Source organism: Ursus maritimus, unplaced genomic scaffold (assembly GCF_017311325.1).
Source record: "Ursus maritimus isolate PB19 unplaced genomic scaffold, ASM1731132v1 scaffold_29, whole genome shotgun sequence".
Lineage (NCBI taxonomy): Eukaryota > Metazoa > Chordata > Mammalia > Carnivora > Ursidae > Ursus > Ursus maritimus.
In genome coordinates, this window is record NW_024425452.1 from 31,048,024 (window position 1) to 31,073,526 (window position 25,503).

Below are 25,503 nucleotides of genomic sequence, written 5' to 3' on the forward strand. Positions count from 1 at the left end.
CTGGGTAGGGTAAAGCCAATCTAAGATGTCAAGAACTTGGATATATTTCTGGAGGAATTTACTATACATTCACTATTATATTTGCATTCATGACATAAAGGTTAATTTTTTTCTTAAATTTTCTTAAGTGCTCATGGTTAAATCAATGGCTTTAGGAATTCAAGTTGGACAAAATTTGTTTTATAATTTTACTCTATGTCATATCTCCATGTTTTAAATTTCTACCAGTGTATTATTTAGGGCCTTTTATAAATAAAATTGAGATGGATTCGTTACCTTTACTACTAAGGTTATGTGTTCCTTCATGGTAGAGATGTCTTTTATCTTTATAAGTTAAATGTTGGCTTACCCTTAAATCTTTTAAAATATGTAGATTTTAATATAGCTAATTGTGTTTATTTATATAACAATTTGTATTTTTTTTAATGTCACCTGTTTATTAGTTGGAATATCATCTGAAACTGTATTCCCTGATGAGTGTATTTTAAAGTGTAGCAATTTCTCTAAGACTGGTTTTATAAGAAAAAATACGGGAGAACAAGAAGGCCTTTAAGATGTATATATATGCTTATTAATGGCTATGTTACATTTCTTGTATAGAATGATGGAGCTATATCTCATGATAGTGGATTTTTAGGCCAAGCTAGGTGGTTACAATTCTTAATTATCTTCACAGTTTATAAAATAATTTTCTAGTTATAAGAACAAGAGAGAAATTCATTAAATATTAGAATATATGTAGTTATCTTTATTCATCTGATAATACATTGAATTTTAGAAGTTACAAAATAGGTGTGTGTTTTTCATTTCAGACTTTATATGACCACTATAGTAGTGGTGAAAGGCATGATTCCTCTTCATCCAAGACTTTCGAAAAAAAATGGGAGAAAAAATGATTTGCAGCTACTCATAAATTGTCAGATATCACCTGTAAAATATACTGAACTGTTATACTCTTGAGTCTCTTTGGAAATCTCTTAAAGAAAACTTCACCTTGAAATGTCAATGGCAGAAAAATTCAGTGGATTATCCTCAAAAGAAAACTGTAAAAAGAATAACCACTAATGATACTGTATATATTAAGTAGTAGAATTATTTTCTCTCTTTTATGCTTTCCTGTAAGTCTACTCTTATTTGATACCATTTCACACTTAGAATAGTGGGTGAACACCTGAAATATATTCTAAAGAACTATGTAAATAAAGCTTTGTAGCGTAAGATGACACTAAACTGTAAAAATTGTGTAATTATTTTCTTCAAATGTACGACTGGTGTGGCAGCAAAATACTTAATAAAAATTGAATTAAGGGAAGACACAAGAGTAGATCTTAGTAAATGAACTTCAAAAAGAAAATTCCAAAGGGTTTGAATTCCAAAATAGATTTCCCGATTGCTTTATGGTACTGATACAGTCCAGAGTTTTAGAGCTATAATTTGTTCTTTTAATTCTCTCTGATTCTTTGTAATATCTATTGCTTGGTGTTTAGAGTATCTGTGGTATAAGTTGTATAGGGCATGCCCTCACTGTATGACTTGCTTGGTAATTGGTAATTACAAATGTAGTCTTAGAGTCTTCAGGACTGAATCTAGTAGACTCTTTCCCCTGCCTCTTTTTTCTTTTTTTAGATTTTAATACACTTTGTTTTTAGATTAAGGCTCTTTCTTTAGATCAGGTTTAATTCACAGCAAAATTGAGGGGGAATGTACAGAGATTTCTCATATAGCTCTTGCCCCCACACATGCACAGTCTCCCTCATTATCAACATCCCCCGCCAGATTGGTACATTTGTTAAAATTAATGAACCTACATTGACACACCATAATAATCACCCAAAGTCCGTAGTTTACATACAGTTCACTCTTGGTGGTGTACATTCTATAGGTTTGGACAAATGTGTAATGACAAATAACCACCATAGTAATTTCATTGCCCTAAAAATCCTCTGTGCTCCTCCTATTCATCCATCCCCTATTCCATAATCCCTGGCATCACTGATCTTCTAATTGTCTCAGTAATTTTGCCTTTTCCAGTACATTATATAGTTGGAGTTAGATAGTAGATAGCCTTTTCAGATTAGTTTTTCACTTAGAAAAAATTCCTCCAGTTTCTTTCAGTGCCTAGTAATATTCCATTGTATGGATATACCACAGTTTATCCATCCACCTACTGTAGGTCATCTTGAATGCTTCCAGAGTTTGGCTATTATGAATAAAGCTGCTATAATCTGTGTGCAGGTTTTTCGTGGACGTAAGTTTTCAACTCCCCAAGGAGCATGTTTGATGGATTGATGGTAAGAGTATATTGAGTTTTTTAAGAAACTACCAAACTGTCTTCCAAAGTGGCTGTACCATTTTGCATTCCCTTCGGCAGTGAATGAAAGTACCTGTTGCTCCACATCCTTGCCAGAATTTGGAGTTGTCAGTGTTCCAGATCTTGGCCATTCTAATAGGTATGTAGTAGTATATAATTGTTCTTTTAATTTGCATTCCTGTGATGACACATGATGTAGAGTATTTTTTCATATGCTTACTTGCCAGCTGTTACCATCTTTGGTGAGATGTCTTTGGCTTATTTTTTAAATTGAGTTGTTTGTTTCCTTAAGATTAAGTTAGTTTTAAGAATTCTCTGTGTATTTTGGATAGTGGTCCTTTATCATATGTCTTTTGCAAATATTTTTTCTCAGTCTGTGGCTTGTCTTCTCATTTTCTTGATTCTGTCTTTTACAGAGCAGAAGTTTTTAATCTTAATATACTCCAACTTATCAATTATTTCTTTCATGAATTGTGCCTTTGATGTTGTGACTGAATAGTCGTCACCATACCCAAGGTCATCTATGGTATCTTCTAGAGTATTACAGTTTTGCAGTTTATGTTACATTTAGGTTTGTGATTCACTTTGAGTTAATTTTTGTGAAGAATGTAAAATTGCAAACAAGACAGTTTATTTCTTCCCTCCCAATCTGCGTACCTTTTGTTTCTTCTTGTCTTTTTTTTTTTTTTTTAATCTCTATACCCAACGTGGGGCTCCAGTTTGCAACCCTAGGATCAAGAGTTGCATGCTCTGAGCCATCCAGGCACCCTTTTCTTGTCTTCTTGCATTAGCTAGCACTTTCAATATGCTGTTGAAAGGAGTGGTGAGGGGGAATTCTTGCCTTGTTTCTGGTCACAGTGAAAAAGCTTCAAGTTTCTCTCCATTAAATATGATGCTAGCTGTATTTTTTCTTAAGATTTATTTATTTATTTGAGAGAGAGTTGGGGGGGTGGACAGAGGAGAGAGAAACTAAGCAGACTTCGTACTGAGTGTGGAGCCCCAACGCAGGCCCGATCTCAGGACCCTGAGATCATGACCTGAGCTAAAACCAAGAGTCAGACACTCAACCCATTGTGCCACCCAGGTGTCTTGCTGTGTGTTTTCTTAAAGATACTTTTTATTAAGTTGAGGAAGTTCCCCCTTTATTCATAGTTTCCTGAGAGTTTTTATCATAAATAGATGTTAGATTTTGTTAGTTGCTTTCTCTGCATCTATTAATATTGGTCATGTGAGTTTTCTTTTGTAGCCTGTTGATGTGATCAATTACATTGATTTTTGAATGCTGGGCCAGCCTTGACTACTTGGGATAAAGCCCACTTAGTTATGGTGTGCAATTCTTTTAATACATTGTTGAATTTGATTTGCTAATATTTTATTGAAGATTTTAGGATCTATATTCATGAGAGATATCGGTCTATAGATTCCCTGTAATGTCTTTGGGTTTGGTATTAGGGTAATGCTGGCCTCATAGCATGAGTTAGGAAGTATTCCCTCTGCTTCTATCCTCTGAAAGAATTTGTTGAGAATGCATCTAATTTCTTCCCTAAATATTTGGCGGAATTCACCAGTGAACCCCTCTGGGCCTGGGAACCCATCTGGAAGGTAATGAATTATTGATTCAATTTCTTTAATAGAAACCTATTCAGGTTGTTTATTCTTTTTTTTTTTTTTATTTTTAAGATTTTACTCTATTAGAGAGAGAGAGAGAGAGAGCATGAGTAGGGGGAGAGGCAAAGTGAGAAGGAGACTCCCCACTGAGCAGGGAGCCCAACGTGGGGCTCAATCCCAGGACCCCAGGATCATGACCTGAGATGAAGGCAGATGCTTAACTGACTGAGCCACCCAGGAGCCCTGTTTATTTATTCTTGTGTGAATTTTGGCAAATTGTGTTTTTTAAGAAATTGATCCATTTCATCTAGTTTATCAAATTCATGAGCATAGAGTTGTTCACAGTTCTTTAGTATCCTTTTAATGTCCATAGGATCTATAGTTATGTCCTTTCTTTTTTTTCCTGATATAGTAATTTATGTCCTTTTTTTCCTTAGTCTGACTAGAAGCTTATTGATTTTATTTATCTTTTGAAAGAGTCAGCTTTTGGTTTCAGTGATTTTTCTCTATTGATTAACTGTTTTCAATTTCATCTATTTCTGCTCTAATTCGTATTATTCCTTTCTTCTTTGGATTTAGTTTGCTTTTCTTTTTTTAGTTTCTTAAAGTAGAAACTTAGATCATTGATTGTAGAACTTTCTTCTTTTCTAATATGTGCATTCAGTGCTATACATTTTTCTCTATGTACCATTTTTGCTGCGTCCCACAAACTTAGATAAGTTGTGTTTTCATTTTCATTTCATTATTCAAAATATTCAAAATGAGGGTGTGACAACCAGAAGGCAGAAATCATCTTGGGCCATCTTTGAGGTTCCCTACCACTAAATGTTAGCTCTTTTTATGATTATTTTTTTTTAATTTTTTAAAGTTTGTCCTTAGGAGGGCTGATCTAAACTACCTTTCCTTTGTTCTTTAAAAATAATTTGATCACATATGTATATATTCTTGAACAATATATCGGTGTCTCATATTTAATCTGTTTTTAAAAAACCAGATAATCTGTGCAAAAATAACTCCTAACCAGGAGCCTATTTTCTGTTATGTTAAATGGAAAAATTACAATGTATTACATGTTTCCTGAAACAATAAAACACTCTTAGGTAAGGGACAAGCTCTTAAGTTAGCATGACTAATATAAATATGTTTAAAATACTACTTTTTGGTTGCTAAATTATGTTTATTTTGCCTTATATATTTTGAGGCTATTTCACTAGGTGCATGCAAACTTAGAATTTTTTTATCTTCCTGGTTAAGTGTCATGTTTATGATTTCATAGGGATCTTCTTAATTTCTAAATATGTATTTATTTCTTCTAAATGTGGCATTTTCAGGTTTCCCTTGGTTAATAGTTACCTGGTGTGTGAGTGTAATTATAATTCAACTTTTCTATGACCTTTTAGGAGTATCCCTTGTAAATAACATACCTGAATTTTACTTCATCCAATCACTGGTTATTTGTCTCTTTTGCCTGACAAGTTTTAATCTATTAATATTTGTTATGATTATAGTAAATTTGTTTCTACCATCATATATTTGCATTTCTATTTAATCTACTTGTATTGTTCCTTTATTCTTTGCTTGCTCCTACCCTCTTTCTGTTCTTTCTTTCTTTCTTTCTTTTTTTTAAGTTTTGTGTTTGTTTTTCTTTTCTATAATTTTCCCTCTGATGGCTTAGAAGGTTTAAAGTCTTGGGTTTTTTGTTTATAGTAATTAGTCTTAAATTTCACCAAGTTATTTAACTTGACAAATAACCAAGTTAAACAAATATCTCAACCAAGTAAGAAAGATTTTAATGTATTTTAACTACATTAGCACAACTTGTATGACAATTATGTTGTATTTTAGTTTTATCCTATTATAACCCCCAGATTACTATTATCATTTTATACAGAAATACTTTAGATTCACAACATTTACCATTTTATATATTCCTTCTATCTTGAAGTATGCTTTTTGAAAATTCCTTTAGCAAAGATCCATTGATAGTGAAAATTTTTTTGCTTATTTGAAAATGTTTTAAATTCACTCATTTTCATGAGACTGTTTTTTCAGGGTTTATCTATCTATTATTTCTATAGAAGTGATCTCCCTTTTTCCTCTGGCTACTTTTAAGATCTAAAGCTCTGTGATCTGCTGTTTCACTAAAATATGTCTTGTCATTGATTTTGTTTTGTTTTTAATCCTGTTTGGTGTATATTATGCTTTCCAAGTCTATGGAATCATATGTCTTCTTGATTCTGAAAAATTCTCAGCCATTATCTCTTTATATTTTTTCATTTTTAGAAATTTCATTTGGTTGTTTTTCAAACCTGCCTGTTCTTGGTTATTTTCTTCCCCTCAAATGTGATTCTATCATTTATTTCTTTAGGCATTTTACATGGAACAATTTTATGTTCCATATTTGTAATTCCAGGACTTGAAATTTTTTAATTGGGATCTCTTTTTTTGTTTTCTCTTCTGACTCTGCCATTGCTTTCTTACCATGTTGGAGGTCTCTAAGACCACCCTCCAAGTTTGAAGATTTGCTAGAACTCAAGAGGATTCGGTTACACTTGTCATGATTTATTATTAGTGAAAGGATGTAAAGCAAAATCTGCAAAGGGAAAAAGGTGCATGAAGCAAAGTCTGCAGAAAATGAGCCACAAGCTTCCAAGTGTCCTTTCCCAGTGACTCACAAAGGATGCACTTAATTTCCTAGGAGAAAGTTGTGACAATACCTACAAAATGTTGTCTACCACAGAAACTCATTAGAGACTTGTCACTCTGGGTGTTTTAGGGGGCTGGTCATGTACTCACACTTTGCCTAACACATGTCCAGATTTTAGGCTCCCAGAAGGAAAGTAGGTATTTAAACTTAAACCACATTATTTGTACCCCACAATTCAGGCACTGGAAGCCACTCATTATTTAGGAAATGCTGGGAACTCTCCAGAAATTTGAGTTCCTATACTCTGGCCAAAGGCAACCTTCCACGCAGACCTTTTTAAGGATATCAGTCTCAGCCTTGTAATGTTTACTCTTCACACTTCCTGTGAATTTGTCAGTCCTTGTTTATGATCTCTGATTTGTTTGATCTCAATTATTGGAAATTCCAGAGGAAGCCAGTGTTAACCTTAAAAAATAAAACTGCCAGATATATTACTAGCAAAAGCTGGGTTTATTTGGGAATAGCAGAGAATTGCAATCTGGAACAAGCAAGCTACAGCAGAGGTAGGCAAGTCCACAGAACAAAGCAGAGGAACACTTAAAGAGGAAAGGGGGACAATAGGAAGTCTGATATAAACAAAAATTCCATTGTAGTAAAGTGGCAGTTTGAAGTACAGCGGCTTTTCATTGGCTGAGCCGTTGCCTGGGAAAGGAGGAAAACTTTTCTTCCTCCTATTGGATAGCAAAATAGTATCCAGGTGCAAGGTCCATCTCTTCCTGTTGGATCTGTAATTGAGAACAGTGTTAGGGCATAAGAGCTCCCACTGGGAACATCCTGACTCCATTCTAAATGAGATTTCCTTTTAATTTTCACACCAGCATTTGCTATTACCTTAAACCAGTATCAGTATTAATCAGGTTAGGTTTTGCCATGGTAACAAGTAACCCTGAAAGATATCTGTAGCTTTAAACAATGAAATTTTAGTTCTCACTAACGCCTGTGGAGGAGGGAGGAGGACGCTGCTCTGCCTTGCCCTCACTCTTGGACCCAGGCTATCTGGTGCCCCACAATCTGTTTGCTGTGGCAGATGGAAAGGGAAAGCATGATAAATTATAGTTTCTTAAAATTACCACTTGAAAATGACATCCTTCTCACAATTCAGTGGCTAAAGAAGTTGCGTGGTTTAATGTAATGATCATGTGTCTAGAAAGAGGGCTAAAAATACATGCTGAACAGCACTAATTAAAATTAAGAAGATACAACAATACTCTTTCTTACTTTGCTTCAATCAGGGATTCTTACCCTGTAGTTCAGGGCCTTCTAGGACTACTAGGTATTGAGTGACACAGGGAATAAAAGTATTCTGTTTTTTCTTGCCATGACATTTTGGATTTTTAATTGATGCTATTTTCCCAAGTAACTTTGGGATGTTCTCCATGGTTCTTCACCCTTCCTCTTTCTGATTTTCTTTCTTTCTTCCTCTCTGCTCTACTTGTCCACTTTTACTGCCAGAAAGCGAGCATATCATATTGAAGAGAGAAATGTATTAATAATTACATTACTGTTTTTTAGTAAAGTAATAATGTTTATTGGATGTTTGTAGAGGCATATATATCTGTATATGGAATTAATTTGTATGCTGTTATTAGAAATCTACTAAATTAGCACATTTGAGAGAATAAGGTCAGAAAGCCCCTGTGTCACAGGTGAAATGAGGAGGTAGTTGTGGATGGTTGTTCACATTCTTGCTACTATAAGAGGCAAGAACACAGTTGGCTTTCCGTCAAGTGGAACAGAGAGGATCCAATAGAAACTCTGTTCCAGAGTCTCCACTTAGTTTAAGGATATTATAATACCTTTTTTAAAAAAGCATTTGCAAGTGAGGAAAATGATAATTAGTCATGGAGCAAGGATGGAGTTGCTAGCTGTACTCTGGAGAAAAGTCCAATAGGAGTTTGGTGGTGGAGAATGGGGTGTTGTGAAGAGACACCTTTGGAGAAGGATTAGGGATGCTGGGGTGGCATATTTGTGCAGACTGTAGCATGTTGCCTCTCTCCCCTTCAGTGGGACTCTGACCAACCTCAATAAACCTGGCACATTGCCTCCTCCATCTCATCTTGTTGGGTAAATGGAAGGCAACCATAGATGGAGGCTTTTGCTTGTGAATCTTGCCATAATGTTTTTTTTTTTTTTTATGTTACTATCAAAGGAAAATAATAGTCTCACCTTAATCTATTTGAAAAGTGTAATAGAAGCATAAATCACTCCCAATCCCATTGGTCCCATTAATTATTGTTATCATTTGGCATATTTGCATAATTGAGATAATATATTTATAACTTTGTACTCTTATTTTTCCACCTACCTTTCTCAAGCATTTTCCTAAGTCATTTAAACCCGTCATAAATATAATTTTGATTCCTTTGTAATGTCCTATGATGTGAATGTACAAGGATATTTCCCTATTTTTTATTTTGTGTATAATTCAGAATTAATGGGAACTGAAGTTAATATTTGTCCTAAAATGTAGCTAATAACATAAATCCACAGGTAAATAGAGATCATGATACCGTCATGGAATTTTTTTTTTAATTATCAGCAGTTTTATATCAGATTTGGCAATTGAAATTTGGGTTTACATTTAAACTATGCCTAATGTGTGGTGGCCAACTTAATATCTTTGTGAATAGATTTAATTAAACAATATTTTAGGGAGGAGACAAAGGCTATCCAACCAGAAAATTCTGTTGATTCCATTTTCAAGATATATCTAGAATTCAGTCCTCACCACCAGCACCTACATCACCTTGGGTCACTGCAGTAATTCCCTCACTGTTCTCTCTGCTTCCACTTTTGTCCCTACATAATCTATGACAGCCAGAGCGATTTGTTCCAATATGAGTTAAGGCGCTTTGCTCCTCTGCTCAGTACCTTCCAACTGACTCCCATCTAATTCAGAGTGAAAGCCCAAGTCCTTGAAGGATAGGTGTCCTGCTGTATGTAGCCAGATCTTGAAGGCAGAAGGCACCCTCCTGCCTTATGGCCCTTGGGCTGCCATTCTCTCTTCTAAATCCTTTTTCCTCAGTCACTGGGCTTGTTTCCTCATCTTGTGTTTGTTCAAATGTCATTTTCCTGATGAGGCCTTCCTTAAGTAACATATTTAAAATCATAATCCCCCTGCCCCTCTACACCATAATCTTCCTTGTTGCTTTATTGGTTTTTGTAGTATTTATCTTTCTAACATTCTCTGTAATTGATTTAGGTGTGTTTTTGTTTTGTTTTGTTTACTACTTATCTCCCTCTCCCCCCATTATAATACCGGTTGCCAGAATGCAAAGCTTTTTATTAGTTTTGTTCACTACTGTATTTCCAGCACCTAATATAATGCCTGGTCCATAGCTGACACTTGATAAATATTGTTTGAATGAAAGAATGTAAGTTTTCTTCCTGGAAAGAATTATGTTTCTTATAGAGAAACAATATTAGCTATATCAGCAAACTGGCTAGCCCTAGAGTGGTAGACAAAATAAGATGTCGTTTATGGAGACCCCGACCCCGGATGCAGTCCTGCAAGCTGTATTGGGGAGCTCCCTATCTCCACCTCCACTTCCAGCAGAAACTTATGTGACTGACACATTTTCATCAGATTTTCTCTGATTTACCCTGAAGTGTATGTGAGAATGATGTGCACTGCCAAGAAATAATGGAATTAGGTTCTGGCCTCCAACTATTATCTTAATCTATGAGAATGAAATGAAGGAGAAAGGTCACCAACACATTATGGCAGTCGAAACTTCAAAGTTTTCAGATTGTAACAGAGCTGCTGAACAATTAAAGAATAATCCACGACACAAGAATTACATGGAACAAGCGTCCCTGAGGCAGCCAGAGAAGTTATTCAGTTTTTTACAAGATTACTTGTGGGAGCAAAGTTTAGTAGAAACAATGGAACAAATTCAATGGGAAACAACAATTGATCCTGAGGAAGACCTGAACAAACTAGATGAAAAGGAACTTGCTAAAAGAAAGAGCATCGTGGATAAACTTTTTGAGAGAAATCAGAAGAAGGATGATCCCAATTTCATTTATGACATTGAAGTTGAGTTCCCACAGGATGAACAACACAGAGTCAGCTGACAGAGTTCTGATATCAGAATTGATTGGGCTAGCAGAAAATCCGTTTGGGGACATCCTTTGTATAAACACAGTTCTAGAAAAATCTGTAAAGAACAGTAAATATACATGTTGGGTCAAGTTTGAATTGACCATGTTACTTTTCAAAAACCAGGACATGTAGAATATTTACTATGTAAATGCCTGAGGAATATGCAAAAACTAGAATATAGGAATCTGCCTTTAAGGAGCTTACAACCTAACTGGAAGATAACTAAAACTCGTGAAAAGCTATTAACAGAATTAGGCAGCACAAAGATTTGAGTCAAATGCTTGATAAAGGTTAAAGAGGGTCAGAGCCTAGATGACCGTAGGGTAGAATAGTCAGGGGAAGACTGTGTCCTTTAGTAGAGAGATGGGACTTTGGCCCTCAAAATGATAGTGTTTGGATAAAAGTTTATATAGAATTCCAGATGAGAGATACTGGGAGGAAAAAAGGGGAGGGGAGGTAGTGGTAAAGACATAGGGATCAGAACATTTTATTTAAGGAACTGTAAGCAAACTCTAGTTTGGTAAGATTGGAGGGCATGGACGGTTACCAAGGGATTATCCTGTGTGCACTATGTTTTTATTGTATTTAACCCCGGAGTTGGAGAGTAGCCCTACAGAATGCCCTGCGGCTGCGAGTGCATGTCACCTGATGGACAGCAGGGGCATTCTGCTGCTCCAGGATCAGGAAACCTCTACTAGAGATATTCGGAAACTCTGAAGCTCTTCCTGTAAATAAAGAGGTTTGTTTGTAAAATGGGAAATGTAGCCATAACGAATGGATAATAGGCATTGCCAGTTACGGCCTATTCATGAGTTTGGATCTACAAAAAGATCTTTGTTGAACCGGGTTATATGTGTACAGATACATCTTTCTTCTTGTTAAGAATATAGTTTAATTGGCAGATACTCTATGTTTTCTGCAAGGAGATTAATACTCATTAAATAAAACTAAAAATGATTCACTCTTCCAAAGAGAAAAGAAAAAAAAGATGTCTATGGCTACCACCCATTCCAAGTGACCTGCTTTGCAACACTTGGATTTTAGGAATGAAGGATGTTCACAGAGGCAGACTCTTTGCAGACATGCCCTTGACTGACAGGAAGGGTTTCTGTGTTTTTTTGTTTTTTTTTAAGATATATTTATTTATTTGAGGGAGAATGAGTGGCGGGGAGCAGTGGAGGGAGAGGGGGAAGCTGGGTCCCCACTGAGCAGGGAGCCGGACGTGCACCTCAATCCCAGGACCCTGGGATCATGACCTGAGCCAAAGGCAGACACTTAACTGACTGAGCCACCCAGGGGCCCCTGACAGGATTTCATACAGAATTAGGGATTTGCCTTTCCATAAAGGCATCACATGATACACGCTCCTAGATAAAGTATATCTATGTCCAAATAAAGGAAGTAAACTGAAGTCCCTGTCCTCCAGGTGCTTATTTCTGTGTTTCTCCTCTTCTTGTGAAATGAGGGGGAATAATTTTTTTTTGGTTTTTTTGGGGTTTGTTTTTTTGCTGTAGCCCAGATGACCTGCATTGACTTTCTAGTTCTCATTGATACTGTGCTAGAGCAAGTAGATGGAAGTGTTGACAGAACACAAGGGGCAAGCAGTGCGCCTGTGTGTGCCCAGGCTCTGAGAGGCTGGTGAGGGCAGGAAGCAGAGTGCTGACCTCTCTCCCCACTCTGTTGCTATCTCTGATGGGATCCCTGGCAGCCCCTGTCTCGTGAGGACTCCCCACCAGCTGACTCTCATAACCAGATATTTTCCCCACCCCAGGCTGGAGGCTCCTTCCTCTCCATTCTCTGAGGCTGGCCCAAACTCTGTAGAGCTGGAAAGGGCCCCCTTGTGGTAAGGACAAAAGATAGGGAGAGTGCTGAAGTTTGGGGGTGGCCTAGTGAGTCAAGGTTCACAGCCTCCAGGTAGGTGTGGAGTGAAGTGACAACAGTTGTTCTGGTCCTCGGCAGGATTTTCCAGTTTGGGTGGGAGTTTGCATAAATGACTGATTTGAAACAATGCTACAGGGCTCAGCCAGCGACAGACTTGCTAACTGGGTCAGGTCAGGTTGGAAGACACTGTCAATTGTTGATTACCCAGTTTATCCCGTGAGTGCCCAGAGCTCTTTCCTTGTAGTCTTGCACATCTCGGCATTCACTTTGTCCTCACCAGCTGGTATGATCAGGGGCACCATGGAACAAAGCAAGAACAATTCTACTCAAGCAGCAACTCTACTATGACAGACTGAACTTTTCATCTTCTTCCTATAATCCAGCGTTCTTTTACTTGCTATTTGTGGTCCATAAATTTTAACTCTAATTTTTATCTCCCTTTTTTTCTGCTTTGCCTAAGTGTACCTATTCTCACCACACACCGATTTCTTTCATACTATCTTCCTATTCTTTACTATTTTAAAACCACCACCCTTGGGATGCCTGGGTGGCTCAGACTGTTAAGCGTCTGAACTAGATTCTTCAGGGGAAGGTCCTAAAGATCCATAGTTTGAATACGTACCCAAATGTTTCCCATCATGAAGCATGTTTGGGAAACAAGGCTATAAATAGCAGATGATCAAATTTTGATTTTTTTTTAAAGGTGACTTTTTGATTAAAAGAACTAAACAGGGAAGAAAAAGCCCTTGTTAGATATACCCTGTGAGCACTTGATAAATACTTGCTGAATGCCTAAGTCTGTAAAGGGGGTTGAAGAAGAACAGTTAAGGAAGGTGAATAGGGGTCAGACACCAGGATATATAGCAGTGGGGTTGGGGGAGCAGATTAGGAAAGGAAATGACAGGAAAACGGTGCAAGTGGACAGTCTGATTTAAGTGAACCCTGTTTCTCCTGGGAGGGGCATGCCACCCTCATGACAGCTGGTGAGTAGGAATCCCAAGAGTAAGATGGGCATGTGAGTAGGATTCAAGGGAGAGGGTGATGAAGTAAAACTCCCTTTTATTGTGTCTCACTCTGTGAGCTGAGTGATTTTGATACTCATGAGCCACCAGGAGCCAGGGAACTGTTTTCTCCCCAAATCATGCATTGCAGAAATCCCTAAAAGGACTGTCTTGTTTTTAGAACAAAGTCATTCAGGCCAACCTGTGCCATATCTTACGTGAAAAACAGTCCAGAAAGCCAACTTGCCCAAAAATGCACTGCTGTTTATTTTCAGAGCGGAAACTGAAATCTAGGTCTTCTGACTCAACCATCCTAGGTCTCTCTCTCTCTTTTTAAAATTTCTATAGCCTTAAAAAAATAATTATATTTTTTAGGAGTCTATATTTTATGAATCTTTAGACAAGAATAATTAATACCTAACTTGATCCCAAATTTTCAAAAGTGAGACCTAATCCTAAAAAAAATGTTACTAACGGAGATGAAGTGAAATAATGATGAAAAAGTACCCGTCACAGTGACTGGCATATACTTGGCCTTTAATATCTGCGTATTCTTTTGGTCTTTACATGCTAATTCACCTCACCTGCAAGTCTATTTCCATTGTTTACAGAAGTAAGGATATGGCTTTGGAGGTATTCAGATCTAAATTTGAATCCTGGCTCTGTCATGCACTGTGTAATTTTGTATATAATTGCTTAATCTCTCTAAGCCTTGGTTTCTCTACCTACAAAATAATAATACCTTGCATAATTGCTCTGAAGAGAAATTTTAGATGCTTGAAAGTGCTTAGCACAATGCCAGATATTTAAGAAGTAATAAATATGAGTTGTTTTTACTATTGATTTACAGCAAAACTTTAGTTCGATTAGTACATTCTCATAAAGAGGCAGTAATGGAAAGAGAGTGATGTCTGAGCCAAATACCAGAGTTTGAATCTTGGATCCACCACTTACTACTTGTGTGATCTTGGAAATGTCATTGAACTGTTCCATGCCTTAGTTATCCCCATTTTGCAGATGAAGACCCTATACCTTCTCTGTGGGGTCATTGTGGGGAATGAATGAGTTAATATATGAGAAGTGCTTAGTGTAGTGCTTGGTACAACAGAGATACTCAATAAATATTTGCTGTCATTAATATATTTCTTCCTATACTTAACTGGCCTTGAGATTTTGTTGAGTTTGAAGAGATCTCTTACTCTTGGCAAGACTAAACTTGGAAAACTCTTTCCTTTTTGTCCATTTCTATATTAGAATTTATACGTGGTGGCCTATACTTCCAAGTCTGTCATTTCATCCTTTCATTTCTGCCTCTTAAGGTTGGAGGGGCCCTTTGCCTGATGGTCAGAAAATAATCAATTATGCATGAAAGACATGGTCAACAGCAAAGGAATAAGAAAAGTGCTGGCAATATATTAGATGTTTAGAACAATTTTGAAAATGAAAGAACTAAGCACAATTTTAAGGAATATTAGAAAATGAGTTGATGATCCAGACAGAATAGAAACTGCACTAAAATCCCTCGAAATTAACCCTATTTTCCTGACATGTGAAGGAGATAATACAGCATCTTTCTGTTTGCCCAAAGATAAGTTCTTTTATCTGTTCCTTTCTTCTTTCTGTATTTTCAACAAGTAGTCCTGAAAATACTCATTCTGATCTACTTAACCTATTGATCCAATCCTGTCTCCTTAGGACTCTGAAGCCCTCTCTGTAGTCAACTTTCCAGAGCATTGCCACCTCCTTATCTTTGTGTGAGGTAGTCACACTAATTACCTGCTCATTACGTCTTCCCCCATCTGCCTAGGGGCAGGACTGTGATTCCCTAGAGGTATCCACCCCTCCTCCAAGAATTCAGAAGAGTGGCTCCGGGTTCTCAATTCTAGGGGTTAATCCTGATAGGCTTAAATCCCACTTGGTGGTCTGTTTTGTCAGTGATTGGTTTAGGCTTTGGTGTATATCTTCTGGCAAATGAAACATGAAGGGAAGTCTGCTGGGGGACTCCAGAAAATATGTCTTTGGTCTTAAAAATAAATTCATGGGAAGAAGCAATACCTGTTTTTCGCCTGGATGTGGTTATGTCTGCATTTAATTTGATGAACTGCAGTAGCTTTCTTGCAACCATGAGGAACACTAAGAGTAAAAGGGCAGACCCTGAGAGTAGAAAAATCATGGGTACTTGATTAGAGCATGAAGTTAATCCAGAAGCCATCTTACCTTGGGAGTTCTTGTTATATGAGATAAATTTTTCTTGATATTTAAGCCACGCTGAGTTGTATATTACCTGTTTTATGTAGTTGGAAGCACCCTAAATAATATACATGTCCGTGTTCTGCTTATTAGACAAAGACATTTTCTCTAGGCTCCATAACTTTAAGTTCTATTATCTCTGTGAAGCTGCCCAGAAAGTCCCAGCCCAAAATAGCAGTCCTTTCCTCTGAGCTTTATTCACTTGGTTTGACATCTCTTTCTTTCCATTTCTTCTTGTAAATGCAAGATCCTATGATAACTTTTTGGAATTCTTAATTTCTTGTACACCACCTGAAAAACCCACACACTTTATCTTTTTTTTTAAGTTTATTTTTTTAGTAATCTCTGCACCCCATGTGGTGCTCAAACTCATGACCCCAAGATCAAGAGTCATGTGCTCCTCCTACTGAGCCAGCCAGGCACCCCTAACAGATCTTTGGTGGTATTTAGAATAGAGTAAGAATAATTTTGGCCTTTACAGTCTACACATTGGTTTGCGCTAATTTGCATGATTGGCAGTCTGTTTTAATGTAAAGGGGGGGAGGGGCTGACCCACTAGACTCCGAGCTCCATCCCTTACTGCGTGTTCTCACGCAACTTGCTTAATCTCTCTAAATTTCTGTTTTGTCTTATGTAAAATTTGGTTAATAACACCTCACAACATTATTTTGAGATTAAATAGAACAATTAACGTAAAATGCCTAGTACACAGTGGACTGTCAGTGATGCCATGTATAGCACCTATCCACATGTATCCAGATACACAGCTTTTCCTTTATTTATGATCGCTGAAAAAGAAAGCTCACCCAAAGAGGGCTGTCAGCAGTGGGCAGTGGGAGAAGTAGAAAATGAGAAGATATCTAGACATCACCTCACTAAAATTCTCATTGTGCAAATGAGGAAAAGGAGGTCTAGATATACCCTAAGATTCACCCCCAGTCTTACTGCCCTTTGGTGCATTTTAATGACACAAATGGGCTTCTTGCCCCAACATGTGGTTTTGATGACTAAGATACATCTGTTTTCCCACTTTTTACCTTTTGTTTGCATTGAGACTTGGATCAGGCAGCAAAGAGGGAGACGTTAACGTGAAACACTTTTGAGGCCAGGCCTAACGGAATTGGGTAAGAGAGTACCTGCCAAAAAAATTACCAAAATATTACATTATCCTACTGCAGAGACACAAAGTAAAAATTGGGAATGTGAACAATTAACCAAAGCAAAGAATAAGGGAAATGAGGATCGTTTCTATTCTAATTTTGATATTAGGATAGATGTTACAATCTCAGCAATCAATAGATTAATCTTATTTTTCTCATCTATAAATGCCTTTGCTCCCTAAAAATCATTTTCTCCTTGTTATTTCAAAAATCACAATAAATGGGGGAAGAAGAGTGGAAGCAAGAAAATAAGAATGTGGAATGCCTTGGTCACAACTAAGTTCACCTTGAATCAAGCACCAGCATCTCACAGGACCCTTGACTTGCTCAAACTCATCACATTATTGAAATTTTCTCAGGGGACATTCAGTCCTCTTTTGCAATCCAGGTATAGAAGGATTTGTAGGTGAGACAATAATTAGATTTTGGTTGTATGTTTGCTTGTGTATTTCGTGGAGCAGGTGTCACTGGTTGATAAGATTGAATATGTTTCCAAACTCAGAAGCCATAACATAAACACTATGTCCTGAGGCACTGGTAGAGTGGGAAAGGGAAAGAATGCCCAAGTAGGTCTCGGGTTTCCAGAGCAGAGGTAGAGAAGACTTGACAGCTAATGGACCTAGTTGCAGGGGAAAAGGAAGACTGTTGCTATAGCATAAGTGAGCATGATACACAGTGAGGTGGGTGAGCAACACACATGATGTAATGAGACTGTGTTTACATTTCAGTTGAGAAATCAATTCCAGAAGTCAACCGTGGATCTTGCCAATCTTTCATCTTCCTCACTTCCCACTATATATACCCCGGAAATATCAAGAGAGAAACAGGTAATTCCTATAATTCAGCCAGTTTTCCACATACTCTTTCCTGTTTTGTACTCTCCAGACTCTGTTGGTCTGCAAACTAGCTCTCATACACACAGGGGAAAAAGAGACTGACGGAAGAAGCAGACCACTCCAGATTTGTGAGCATGTTTAGTAAACAAGGGAACTTACTTTGAGGTTTGTCTTAGGTAGCCACAAGATGAGGAGATCTCTGCAACCAAATCTTAACTATAGAGAGACCTTAACTGGTTTTCATCATGTGAACCGTCCTGATATTTTCAACAACACATTGCTGTCTCAAGGCTATATCCTTGAAAACAGCTCCCACTGTGGGAATGGTGGGGAGAGCATACATTCCAAGCACAGGGGGAGGGGTGAGGAGCTTCTGATTGCTCGGGTCCAGTTCCAGGGTCAACAGGTGGTCATGGCTTGTCAATTTTGTCCTCCAACAGACTCACATCTATATTGATGATTCTTCTATTATTTTCCTTCTATAAAATGGAATTTTTTTTCACTTTAAACTCAATCATTTAAATTCTTTATTTCATTTTTCTTTACTCCCTTCTTCCTGTCTTAGCTGGTAGAGACCACACTTCAACTATTTTAATACAATGAATATTTCTCATAATTTGTTCCTCAAAAATTTTTAATTAGAGGGGCACCTGGGTGGCTCAGTTGGTTAAGTGTCTGCCCTTGTCTCAGGTCATGATCCCAGGGTCCCGAGACTGAGCCCTGCATCAGGCTTCCTATTCAAGAGGAAGCTTGCTTCTCCCTCTCCCTTTGCCTCTTCATCCCCTCATGTTCTCACTCGCTCTGCTCTCTCTCTCAAATAAATAAATAAATAAATAAATAATATTTTTTAAAAATGTTAAAAGTTTTTAATTAGAATTGTTAAGGCTTATTAAACTAAACAAACATTCACACAGAAACATTCAACAATGTTATGACAACAAGGAAATGGAGGTAATCTGGGAGTCTGTTATGGGGGATATGGAGAAGTCAATGTGGGGAATACTGTCAGCAGTAGACTAGATGTCCGTGGCCACCATGCATATATCTTAGAAATAGTGCTGAGAAAGTAGGAAACAGAAAGAACTCTAGAGCACAATAGCATTTAAGTTAATTAAAAATAAGGGCACCCAGGAAAATACATATTTTGTAAGGAAATATGCAAATAAATGACACACATCAAATATTAAATTGTGTGCATATATTGGGGAAGGCAATGGTAGTGGATCTATAGGGGGGAAATGAATAAATTGTCATAAAAATCAAGAGAAGATATTTGCATGTGTTAGCAGTGATAATGTGCCATAAATGGTACAATAATGTGATGAATATGGATTAACTCAGGATCTGCTCTCTTGAGGTTCCAGACAAATATATAAATAAATGGTTAAGGAGGGGATTATATATAGTGGGAGAGTGGAGAGATGTTTTTGACTGCATTGATAGGAGAGAGATCTGTTTCCTATAAAGAGGCAGACTTGATGTGTCCCAGGAATTGCACTATCGAAAGCCAGGCAAATGAGAGTCCTGTGGGATGCTGGTGTTTGATTTACTTGGTAAATTGATATAAATGTCAACATGATTATCATGCTGTCAGGGATGATTACTAAGAGCCATGCAGTTTGCGTCATTGTAGATAGCAAATATTCTGAAGGCAATTTTTTCAGCATTCTGTTACAAATAATAATACCTTAAATTTGTATGACATTTTATATTACTCAAAGTACTTCTGTGTTATAATTCCGGTTGATTCTCCTGAAAGAGACTAAGTGAAGTATTATTATACATTTCGTAGATGAGAACTCTGAAACACAGAGCGACTCAGTTACTGTCCCAGTGTCCCACAAATTAGAGAAGACCTGATGTAGGACTCATGTCTCCTGATCAACTGGTATGCTTCATTCTTTCTCCTGATGAGAACACATAACTGACTGGGGCATACCCCTTTTTAGTTTGGTTTCAAGAAGCTCAGAGTTAGATTTGAAGCCCTAATGAAAGAATTGTAATTGCTCTTATCATCTGTATATGTGTGTTCTTTTCTCCTTGGTCTTGAACTTCTTTTTCCTATTTTTCTTGGTCGTCATTCTTTATTTCTACTTACATTTTATCCTCATTTTATTCTCTAGCCACTATGGACTACACGAAATAATTTGTAGAAGTGGTAGGAGTATAAATAAATGCATAAATGAAAAAAGGGGAAAGAAGCCCCCAACACTAAAATAAAGCATATTTTCCTGGAAAGAAGATCAAATAGCTAGTTCTAATGAGGCTGGCCACATTTTGAAAATCCTTGTGTTTGGATTATATAGGATGTGACTAGCATTTTGAAAACCATGGTTAGTAAGAGGACAATACCTATAACACTGAATAAAAAGCATGATTCTAGACTTTGAAACTTAATAAATCAAAATGACCCTAGCGAAGTATTCCTTTCATGGATAAAGAACAACCATCCAATGAAATCACCCACTCTGGAGTGGTCTGGTTTCTGAGCATCAGATTAGGATCGTGGCTTTGTGACTTCTGTCCTCCATTGATTATTTAGATTGCCCTTCACACTGGATCATCTGTCCTCCACCTACTTGTCCAGCTTCATTTCCTTTGATTGCCACCCCCTGCTCCCCATCGGGCACCTTATATTTCATGGATTCACAAACTTCCTTGCCAATATTCACACTGGGTTCTCTGATGGATAACCCTTCACTATTTTCCCTTAAAGGCCCAGTTCATGTTGTCTCCCTTAAAAATTTTTCTTTGATTTGGTCTCCTTCTTGGTCCCATCACTCAAGCTCCTTCTTTACATTTAATGGCATCTTAAATACACGACCATATTGTAATAACTAATGGCTTATTTGTCTCTCCTGCTAGATTGTGAACTCAAGTTAAGATCTATTTTGTGGTCATCTAGAACTTCCTGTCACCCAGTATGATGTTTGGCACGTAGGAGGGACTCAGTTTAGCTTTGATAATGAGTGCACCTGCCTGAAATGATGCCTAATGAATTGCCACATGCGCAGATCAACAGGACACTCTACCAGGTCATAGCTACATGTTGTTCAGGTGCACTTTCCTTTGGCCTGATCTCTGTTCCTTGGGTCTCCAAGCACGATACCTCCTTGCCTTTTTGCCTTTTTTTTTTTTCCTTGGTCTTACTTTGGTCCTCTTTATTCTCAATTTTCCTAATTTTTAGTTGTCACTATTTAATCAAAAACATCTCATTTTTTATATGGCAAAAAGATAAAACGCCAGTATGTTTATTGTGCTAAATGATATATCTTTAGGAAACAGATACAACCTAAAAGATTTTTTGGAAATAAAAATCTTTTTGTTCTATGAAGTATTCCTGTGCATATCCATATATACACATACCTATATACACATATTTGTACATATATGTAAATATGGTTTCTATGATCACTTTCTAAGTGTCCAAATTGAGCTTTAGCTGACTTTGAAGTTTCACTCTTATAATCTGAAATAAATTAGAAACATTCATAGAAAATTTAGAGCTAAAAACCATCTTTTAAAAGTGCATGCTTGTTATTATGCATGCAGGCATTCCTTTATTATGCGAACATTTATCAAATCCTGGAGTGGGATAAGTGCCGGGGATACAAAAATCAATAAGACCCTTCCTATCCCCATAAAACTGGTAGGGGCACAGCAGGAGCTGAAGCTGCCGTGGGGAGTAGGGCCAGATGGGAAGGAGTGTGTACACCATCCTAAGGAGTTGGTTCTTTTCCTGCCACTAATTGGGAATCACGAGAGGCTCTCAGACCGGATAGAGACACAATTCTGTCTCCATTTGCACTTTAAAATATCTCTCATTCTTTGAGAAAAATAGAATGGTGAAGACATAAGCAAATAGATTATTGCTAAAGGCTAGGAGTGAGTGAGTGAGGGCTTAAACCCAGACAGTGGATTAGGGATGAGGAGAAGAGGATGGACCAGTAAATAAGAGGTAAAATCAATGAGATGGTCACTCTAACTGGGGAAAGTGGAAAAAGAAAAGGGTAATTGTAGGTTTCCATCTTGGGCAGTGTGGGGGTGCCGTTTATGGGAATAAAGAACACAGAAGACAAAATGAAATAAGAATCCATATATAAAAGTAACTCTCCAAAATAGCTACATTTGAAGGTAAGAGTAAAGTCACTTTAATGATTACTTAAGGGTCAAAATCCTGAAAACCCTTTAAACTGTACTTTTGATTGAACTGCGGGAGAGGGTATCACGTTTCTTTGGTCAGGCTATGTTTGGCCTTTCCTATAGATAAAGGTGAAACAAGTTCTGGTGAAACGCTAGAAAGCATTTCTTTTCTCTCTTTGCAATCTTTGCTTTCTGTTTACTACTCTTCACTATTAAACCCTCCCTTTCCCCTCAGCTTCCTTACTTTTTTTTTTTTTTTTTCTTAGAGAGGGGTCAGAGGGAGAGAGAGAGACTCTTAAACAGGCTCCGTACTCAGCATAGAGCCCAACGTGGGGCTCGATCTCACAACCCTGAGATCATGACCTGAGTCCAACAAGAGTTGGAACCTCAACTGACTGAGCCACCGCATCACCAGCTTCCTTATTCTTACACTTTTTGGAACTCTCCCTGAATTCAAAGATCTGAGACCATCATTTACACTCAACACTCATTCATATGAGCATGTGATTTCTCCCAGGTTTTGGCATCTTAAGCCCTTTATTCTCCATAACTAAAGACATTTCAGGGAATATGGGCAGGTGTGGTAGGTAACTTTGTAAGGGTAAGCATGTGCATTGCATGGACTCACACTGTAGGAGCGTTTAGAACGCTTCCAGGAAGAGATTCAGAAGAGACAGCATGTGCTCAACTCTCTCTCCGTGGTGCTTCCATTTCTTCGCCCGAGATTCCCACTCCATTCTTTCTGTGCCCTTGAACCCCCTTTATGTCCTGTAACTACAGGCCAAAATAGGCTGCTCTCAGCCTTAAGAGACAGAATCACTGAGAAATTTAAAGGACTGCCTTTGAGCAAAAGTGTAATTTTTCCTGTGAATGCTGAAAAACAAAAACAAAACAAAACACCCCCCAAAAGCAAGACATGCCAAGGTTAGCCCCTACTTATATCTGCTTTCAGGTTGAGTTGGTCAGCTGCTACTAGGCAGATACCTGTCATTTCTGGGCTTTCCTAGCCTTCAAACCATGAGTGTCTACAAAGGCTCACTCCTTGTCCCGTGGTACAGGGGACACCAGCTAGCCAGGTTTCCTCAAGTCCAAGGCAATAACTAGGACTGAGAGGTTTGCCGGGATGTGACACTTACAGTGCTAAAACCAAGAAAGCCTTTGGCAAACCAGGACTATCGGTCACCCTAATTCTACTTAATGCCCAGTGGGCTCCAAGGGAGGTCACACTAGCCAGAAATCAGATTTCAGAGTAAGGGCCTGAGAGCACTTTCCATGATCCAAAGTTAGGATTCATAGGGTATTTAGTTTATCAGAGCTTCTGCCTGCCTTCCTCCTGGTCCTCACTGTGAATGGGTAGAAGATACAGATCCATGACCTTTATAAGTACAGTGTGCCCTTGAATGACTCAGGATTGAACTGAATGGGTCTGCTCGTATGCGGATTTTTTTAAAATAAATACAGCACAATGCTGTAAATGTATTTTCTCTTCCTTATGATTTTCTTAACATTTTCCTTTCTCTAGCTTATTTTATTGTAAAGATACAGTTTATAATACATGTTAATATGCTATTTGGCTGCTTATGTTATTGATAAGGCTTCTGGTCAGCAGTAGACTATTCGTAGCTAAGTTTTGGGAAAGTCAAAAAGTTTTTGGGGGTGGGTTTTTGACTGTGCGGGGGCCTACGCCCCAACCCCTGTTGTTTGAGGGTCATCTGTTATATTTTCACTATGTTAAAAAGAGCTCAGAAAAGAAGTGGACTGGTTTTCAACATCATTAGTGCCTGGGGAATATGGAAATTAAGTAGAAATTAAAAAGGGGTTTTTCGTGAGATTATACATTGATAAGCACGTCTTACTTCCCCTTTAGCATACACCGATTCTAAACCATCAGTGTTCATTTAAGTTTTGCTTTATTCCTTGATGAGAAATTGTTTTATTAAATGTAATTTGGTTCCATTATTAAACTTGTGAATTTGAAATGCAAAAAAAGAAAATAATAATAAAAGCTCTTATTTCTCCTCACTGCAATTTTAAGCAACAAAGCCAAGATAAACGGGCATAGGTTGATTTACTCTCGAAGGTCTAGAAGGAAAAAGACTGTTATATGACAAGGGCTTTTTTTGTTTCTAGTGCCGAGGGCCTTCAGAACTTAAGTTACCTCTTTGCCCTCCTCATCTCAGAACTAATAGTTTTCAGGATGAGGTAGAGCAGGAGATAGATGTTTTAGAACTCTGAAGAGAGATTTTCCCCTTTTGATCAAGATCTTTTAAAGAAAGCATCCTTAATCAAGAGTCAACTTTTTTGTATTTAGTTGTTTTTGTCCCTTGGTGCCAGAAAGGACCTCTCCTGGTTATCATGTACCATGTCAGAGAGAAGGTAGATAGATAGCAGTTGAAAACCACTTACGGTCACATTTGAGTAGCAAAGAAGGTTAGGAGAGAGAACTCAAAAGCATTTCTTCTCTGAAGTCTATATTTTATCAAGGTCACAAGTATTGGAGATCATCTTGAAGCACTGAGCTAGCTAACATTGCCCTGTTGGGTATGCCATTTTCACAAAGGTTTGACAGGCAACAGGCACAAGACTTAAAAATAATTATGCAAAGCAGAATCAAAAGTAATATGACAAATCCAGTTTAGACTGTCTTCAGAACCAGGAGCCCAAACCCAAAGGTTATTGTCTAAATAGGTTAAAAGACCAAGGGTCATTAGGTGAAATTTGTTGTAATGAGTGGCCTCTTCCCTGATCTTGTGTAATTGCATTTCTACCTCTCCAGAGGCCTATATCCATGTGCAACAGGTGGTATTTGCTGTTGCACAAATGTCTTTTTGTTCAGCAAGTAGATAATCAAGGGCTATGCGATTGTCCAAAACTACTTTAGCCTATGACTCAAGTGATCATTGTTGGTCTGTTACTGCTTTGGCTATTTTATTTAGGGAGAGATTTCTGATCATGCATTCATTAACACTCCAACTGAAGGAAGAAAGGCTCTGCCTATAAAGAGTCATGAACTTTTCCTGAAAGTCCCTGTGTAAGGCAGCTCTGGACTATGAGTGGGTGGACCAACAGGAGACTTCTGATTTATTATGGATGTTGACAGGTACATTAAAACCTCTCACCAAGTTCACCAGCTATCTAAACATTCATATGCCCTTGGGAAAGGCTATCTTACCTCAGGTAAAAACGAAACCAGGCGGAACACAGAGGGTTCCAACTAAGGTCTGCTCATCGATAGATCCATTAGCTGGAATTTCCTGATTGGCTTTTTCAAGCTAGGGATCAGAAGAATAAGGATAACATTTTGTGAGGTACCATCCCATCCTAAAGGGTTCTTTTCTAAAACCCTTGCAATGAGGACTCATCCCATTGGTATTTCCCTTGAGTGCAGGGGAACAGATTATAAGAGAAATGGGTTACAGGTAAGACCAAGGGATCTCAGATATCATGAACAGATCAAAATTTCTGGGACAGATCCAACGGTCAGAAGGGTTTCTCCCTTTG

The 25,503-nt window shown here is 37.7% G+C and overlaps 1 protein-coding gene, 1 long non-coding RNA gene and 1 pseudogene across 3 annotated transcripts in view; 2 read left to right on the plus strand and 1 right to left on the minus strand.

The window, feature by feature from the left end:
- Positions 1-1,376, plus strand: part of TTK (TTK protein kinase) — a 40,273-nt gene extending 38,897 nt beyond the window's left edge. For both annotated transcript variants that reach the window (XM_008684855.2, XM_008684857.2), the window contains exon 21: positions 813-1,376. In XM_008684855.2, coding sequence (XP_008683077.1) covers positions 813-896 — 84 coding nt within the window. In that variant the 3' untranslated portion in view covers positions 897-1,376. The remainder of the gene's footprint in view (positions 1-812) is intronic.
- Positions 1,377-9,960: 8,584 nt separating this feature from the next.
- On the plus strand, positions 9,961-10,703 carry LOC121105725 (annotated as a pseudogene).
- Positions 10,704-11,993: 1,290 nt separating this feature from the next.
- LOC103657420 overlaps positions 11,994-25,503 on the minus strand; it is a 38,316-nt gene continuing 24,806 nt past the window's right edge. The window contains exons 4-6 of the long non-coding RNA XR_005838355.1: positions 16,901-16,999; positions 15,669-15,767; positions 11,994-12,892 (exon numbers count right to left, since the gene is read on the minus strand). This is a non-coding gene — a long non-coding RNA (uncharacterized LOC103657420). The remainder of the gene's footprint in view (positions 12,893-15,668; positions 15,768-16,900; positions 17,000-25,503) is intronic.